Source organism: Dicentrarchus labrax, unplaced genomic scaffold (assembly GCF_905237075.1).
Source record: "Dicentrarchus labrax unplaced genomic scaffold, dlabrax2021, whole genome shotgun sequence".
Taxonomy (NCBI): Eukaryota; Metazoa; Chordata; class Actinopteri; family Moronidae; genus Dicentrarchus; species Dicentrarchus labrax.
In genome coordinates this window covers 10,715,462-10,722,214 of record NW_026136711.1, presented here as the reverse complement: position 1 = coordinate 10,722,214, position 6,753 = coordinate 10,715,462, and the positions used below count along the sequence as shown (strand labels likewise).

Sequence of the window (6,753 nt, the reverse complement as noted above, 5' to 3'; positions counted from 1 at the left end):
TCTTTACAGAGGTGAACCAAATGCTGAGTTATAGGCCTACTGTGTACAGTTTTTTTAAGCTTTCTCACACCCCTTAAAATCCAGAAGGCCTTCTGACCCCCTGTATACTTTGATGACCCCCAAGTGGGTAACCACTGCCTTAAAGGACCAGTGTGTAGGATTTAGTGGCAACTAGTGATGAAGTTGCAGATTGGAACCTTTTGAATACCGCTCACCATGCAAGCGTGTAGTAGAACCATGTAAGGTCCTATGTAGAGCCAGTGTTTGATTTGTTGATCTGTTCTGGGCTATTGTAGAAACATGGTAGTTCAACTTGGCAAACTCTATAGAAGAAGTCCCACTCACTCTGTAGATTTAGGTTGCGAAAACATAACAATTGTTCAGGTGATTAATTATACACTAATGAAAACATAGTTATGAATATTACATTCTCATAATGATAATAACAATAATAATAATATTCAGGGTAAAACCCTGTGTATAATGTTTTTGAGGAGTAAATGAATGCCAGTGTTTGTCTACTGTTCTACAGTAAAACACAACCCTTTGTCAGTGCTAAATGTGTCATGGGATTCACAAAGGCTCATGGGCAGTGTAGTAATTCATAAGGAAAAATAAACCATTTCTGAGCTACAGAGTTGGAACACATGATGTACAATGATAGCTCATGGTGGGTCTGCTGTACACATAAAAGTGAATTTCCTTACCATGCGCTTTCATACAGTGTGTCTCAGGGCTGCACTAATACAGTACCATTACCACAGTGTATAACTGTAACAGCAGGCGATGGCAGTGCTTCTGACAACTGCACTATAATAGTCTCCTTGTTTATAGAGTGAGATCACTCTCTTGGTCTTTATATATAATGGCAGAAAACAAATGTTTGGTAATCCAGAAACACTGTGCTGTGCGCCTGGGCTCTCACACTGACCTCTCTGGGAAACAGATGATGCTCAAGAACAATGTTGTCCTGTATACTGTTCTCACACTGACATAGCAGCACCATTTCCTATTATGTGACAAGGACATATTTCAGACTGAAGTGATCCAAACAGTGATCTACCACTTGAGAGAACTGTCTTTGAGAACAGAGGTCGAGGGGAGCGACAAGGACGAGTGTCCTACAAATGCCACATCCAACGGCTCCTGTGTTTCCAGTGGCACTTGAACTGAAATAGGCACGCTCAACAGGGGACAGGCTTCAAGATCTTTTTTTCCATACTTCAGAAAAACTATCATGTTGAAGCTGAAGTGCTTGCTGGTGTGTCAGTGTGTGTATCAACAGAGCAGCAGCGATGGAATTCACAGCCCTCAAGGCTAGTGTGTTGTTTGTGATGACAGTGCTCCCTTGCTGCATAGTGATTTGGTACTGTACAATTGAAATTCAAGACACTACATTAGTCAGACTGTTAAGGTATTCATTCATTCAGTATCTACAGTAGATGCTTATTTTAACAGCAGTGATGTTTTTGTAACAACCAAGTAAGAGGAGGTCAGGGATAAAGAAATTCATTTATTTTGAAATATATCCAGCAGAAAATGTATTTACAAGGGTGGTTTGGGATGCGTATGCATTGTTCAGTTATCATCTTTTCATCCTTAAAGCAGCGATATAAACATATAAACACCAGGTCAAATGCATAAACAGATGGATAATGCATATATTTATTGTCATTTTAGTATCACAAATGTTGCATATTACAGCATTTCATTTTATTTGTATTTATTTGTGAGCCCTTAGAAATCCTCCACTCCACATCCTGATCCTTGATTATCCAACCAGTTTCTTATCATACTAGTGATAGCATAATTCTGAAACCTCCATAGCCAACTCCAGGCAGTCACTTGTATCCTGACAGAAACTGCACAGACCACAATCCAAGTCTGTGAAAGAGTCATCGTTACTGCTGGGCGGAGACTCCGCTTTGGTGACGACTTGTTTGTAGTTGGGGCAGCAGTGATTGGCAACTCTCTCACAGCAGTCTGGTAGCATGTGGATCATATCGTAGAACCGGCAGAAGAGACAGTTGAGGACAATTCCTGCATAATCAACTGAGGGAGACACATACAGTCAGGAAGGACAATAAAAACATGTTTGCTTTATTGTATTTATTTTTTATTCAACAATAAAAATTTTTTGTTTCAGTTGGTCTTGAAAATAAAAAATAAAGGCCTCCCCTCTTCACACATTTGCAATGACCTCTTTGAGATGATGTGTGATGAATTGTGTTTAAACCATATCTTGGGACATAAATCATCTGTGCTGCTATAAGAGCTGCTGCTCCTCACTTATATCTTGTAAAATTTTAAAAGCCTCCTTTCCTTCCTTTACACATGCATAATTTAGGAAATCAAGCCTTGATCCCTCACAGAGAGACAAGCAAGAAAGCTGTTTGGAGACATAATCAATTACCAGAAGTCTCTCCTGTGTACTTTGCCAAGAGCATTTCTAAGTTGCGTTGTGGTTGCAATAAAACAATGTGCTATGTGTCTTCCCAGCAGCCTTTGCCAAATGGTACTCCCATGGGTGCTATAAAGCATTAGATCATCATATGACACTGACCATTTACAGACAGTTACTCACCGAAAACATATTGTAGGAAAGTCCTTATGGCTTGTGTTGCAAATATTTTAGTGAAGGCATAGCTCTTACAAGGCTTTACTTGTTTATATTTATAACTTTTTTTAATCTGCACATGGATTAAGATCAAAATACAGTTCACAATGGACAATCATGCTGATTTTGGAGAACATCCTTTGAGGTATTATAAGGACTTTACGAAGATGAATTATTCAGTCTTTTGACAATTAGGCTAAAGTCATTTAAATTTATGCTGTTACAGGAATCACTCATAGTTGATGTAAGTATATAAATGTGGCTGCAATTTCACAACACATTCAAAAGTTAGATCAGTTTGGGTCAGAGAGTCTGTAAGAACTGAAATATGCAAATAGGAAAAGTGTTGTTCAAGTTCACACTTTTTTGCTGGTGCACAAAAAAGGCAGATAACACATTGACCAAAGTGCAATCTCAGAACCAATCGTTTCAACTTTTTATTAGCTTTTTTAAAAAAATTTCATATGCAGATATCAGCTTGCGTCTCAAGTTGGTAATCGGACTGTAGACAATAACTAGAGCGAGAAAGAGGAAGTCTTGGCCCGAAAATCCATTATCCAGATATCTGCTGGACATGCCGGAAATATTGGCCGGAAACACTGGCCACTGTTACCACGAGAGGCTAAATCATTGTCAGATGATAGCCGATGGGTTCTGAGATTGCCCAGTGACCTATACCAAAGACCTGTGGTGACTGAAGAACAGTCTTTATGCTAAGCTAGCTAACTACGCACAGACATGAGATTGACATCATCATAATTTCTCATCTCTTGGAAAGAAAGCAAAACATTTCCTAAAATACTGAACTATTTCTTTAATAAAAAGCCTTTATCCTTACTGAATTACCAGCTTATTTAATATTAATTTAAGTGCATAAGAACACAAACTGTCTGTGGTGCAATCACTTATGCTGCTGCATCTACAGTAGTGAGTCTACTTTGGTGGCCATTTTTTTGCATTAGTTTTTCTCTTTTTTGCTGTAGTTTCAGTTTCTAAATTATTCACACATTTTCATAATTGATTATATGAACTGTATTTAAGCATTCTCACAGCATGGTGAGGCATAAAGCTTGCAATTTGTCAAATTTTTTATTCTGTCTGTGGTCTGTGGCATTATTATTCTGCATATTAATCATCATTTATTTCATCAGTGGAAAAGCTATGAAAAAGTTAATTTCATAATTCATTTTCTGAACACAAGATTTTTTTCTTTCAGTGATTTTAATGTGTGTTTGTCAAGAAGGCTTTGGGAACAGACCACAACAGCTGTGTGTGCAGCTAGAAGGCATCCGACGGGTGCGCTGGTGTGCAGGTGTCACTAACCTCCCATGTTGCTCTGATGAGAAGACAAAGAGTCTGTGGTGGAGGATGCTGCAGAAGATCTCCTCAGGTACATTTTCAAAGAGAAAAGTGGGGAAGAAGAGCTGTTGCACACTGTAGGTTGCTGAGTGTCTCCGTCTCTACTGTTCTCCACAGGCACAGTTTCTGCAGAGGCATCAAGTCTCCAGCTGCTAACTTGAGCTTCACTTTGTATCCTTTCTGTCCAAGTGACAAAAGATGTTAAAGACACATAAGTTAGTAACAGGTGCAATTTGTTTATCTGAAAAATACAACTTTAAAGACCCTAACCCCAGAATGTGTTAGTGTAAGAGCACAGAGCCTGAAACCTAATGGGCACTAGTGTAACTGGCCAGATTTTTAGATACTTTTGGATTAAAGCTGCTGATTCAAAACAAAATGAAACAACACAATACAATACAACAGAATACAAGAGGACAGAATTCAGATCGTTGAATAGGGTATTTATATGATAATTGTACTAGCTAGTACTAGCTAGTACAATTATCATATGCAACAGTGCCACAGTTTTTATTTTTATAAACATGCAAAGACTAGTGAGTTATTGACTTTATCTAATGACTATAAGTCGACCAGGAAAATCTTCACTCGGGCACAGCCCTAAACATAACATAATACAAAATTTTTATACAATAGGGCGTGACACGACACAACAGGAAAGAACCTCCACATCATATGCGATAAACACAACAAGACTGATATCTGAATCTAAATGAGTTAACTCAATTCGCAAGCGGCGATGAATCCAAAATGTTGCCTCTGCACGGTGCATGCAAAGTTGTGAATAAGAAAATGAGCACTTCAGTGGTGTTACTTTCGTAGCTTCTGAAACTGCTGATGAGCGACCATAGGAACACAATGAAAATTAATAAAACCTATAGTGTTCATACTGCAGTCTATGTGCTGAAGAAACTTCCAGGAAATCAGAATGTGGAGTTAGGTTGTGAAATTTCTGGCGTGCAGGAGTAGATCTGTTTGTTAACATCTGATTTAAATAGATATTAATGAATTATTGCACTGGCTGCAGACTGTTTACCTTTTCACCACCTATTCAAAATGAATTATTCACCATTCCTTTCTCTGTTTTATTAAACATTTAATGCCTAATGATTTATTCACATGCTGGACACATTTTTGAAAGTTGAATAAACTGTATTTGTCTTACCTAAATTGTTGAAAGAGAGATACAAATGGACGTTGCTCAGGGCTGTATTGGCCAGTTTTAAGATTTTATTAGCTGTTTTTTAATACGTATGAAAAAGTATACAGAATACGAAGTTCAAAACAGTCTCTCTTGTTATCACATTTCGTCAGCTTGTGGTCTCCTTTTATCACTCATTAGGATTGTCTGTGTTTTTATCTGTCATTTCTCAGTGATTGAATGCGAAGTGAAGAAGGCAGGGATTGGTATTTGAAGCACAACAAGTTAAAATGAAATTCGAAATCAGTGCTGACTGTGTTTGTTTGAGCTGAGAAGCAGCGTGATGCTCCCAGGTTATCTAATGAATTAAGTAAGAAGTAAAGCTGGTCCATGCCCATGACCATTAGCTGATAGAGAAATAAGGCCTGCAGGCATACTATGCATTTTTCAGGTTTTGTTGCTGTGTTTCACCGAGCCACGCACACTCATTAGACACCACTGTTTCTAGGAGTGGTGGATCTGACAATAATTTCACTTCATGTTTTAAATCAAAATGCAGATTTGAATTTGCAGCACATCAGAAGTATATGGAAGGAAACATCTACACAATTTAAAGAATATATGCAAGCAAGTGGCTGACAAAATCCATTTGTTTCATTGCTGCAAAATGTGATTTGTTAGGGAAATTGTTTTGCAGTTTATTTTTTTATTTCCCAAGTTAAATATACTAGTAAGAAATTGCCAGGCACGGGAAGGGTGACACTGACTACTGCACATTATCAGAACACAAATTTACAAGAAACACAGTGACTCAAACAGACCTGAGTCACATTCACTCACCTCCTCTCACCCACGTAGAGCTCTCCTCAGCAGTGTTTGCTCTCCCTTTGTCTTTCACATCGGCTCTCAGAGTCATTTCATCTGCCATCTGGTCCATTGCATCACAAATAAAAAATGCACTTCGTATGACAAACCTGATTACCCCAAGCCAAAAATATGGGGCTGCACACAACTGGGGCCAACGTGAGTTAATGTCTAACCCAGTGTTACCACAGCTCGGTGTCTTCATACACTCGTTTAGCTCTCTGGATTAGGTTCTCATGCAGCGGGGCTGAGACATAGTCTTCTCGTCCTAGCTGTGGAGGCAGCTGTTTACCTCGGCAGAGCAGAGAGCATCCAGCACAAATTATCCTTTACATTGCACAGGGTCCATTTGGCCTGCTGCCTACTGTACAGTAAGCCTCTCCAATGTTCCAATGACGTTGGCAAAATGCTGGAGATCCGCTCCTATGAAAACATCACCGGGGCAAAGTCAGCAACATTTTATTAGTTTGAGTTAGTTCCCTTTGTGAAGTGATAATGAAGCCAAAGGCAAATGCAGAGCATCACGCAATAAAAGGAGATATCACATTAAAACTGTAATTCCCTGTACAAATGCATTATTAAGCAATCAGGGCACACTATAAAGAGTATGTGATGTTACAGTAATGTGATAGAGATAATATAGGAGATAGAAAAGTCACTGTTTTGCAGACTATGTAAAATATTTGGCAGATACTGAGTATTTTAAAGAAAAAAGCATACATTTTGATACACACTCACTCATACACACACACTACATCTCAGTCACTCCTTC

At 38.6% G+C, this 6,753-nt stretch overlaps 1 protein-coding gene across 1 annotated transcript; it reads right to left on the bottom strand.

Moving 5' to 3' along the window:
- Nucleotides 1-1,533: 1,533 nt before the first annotated feature.
- On the bottom strand, nucleotides 1,534-6,126 carry mdfic2 (MyoD family inhibitor domain containing 2). The gene is made up of 3 exons (XM_051414154.1): nucleotides 5,958-6,126; nucleotides 3,941-4,156; nucleotides 1,534-2,052 (listed from the first exon to the last, which is right to left on the bottom strand). Exons 1-3 carry the CDS (start codon nucleotides 6,052-6,054, stop codon nucleotides 1,796-1,798), a joined length of 570 nt encoding a protein of 189 aa, XP_051270114.1. The 5' UTR covers nucleotides 6,055-6,126; the 3' UTR covers nucleotides 1,534-1,795.
- Between the last annotated feature and the right edge of the window lie 627 nt (nucleotides 6,127-6,753).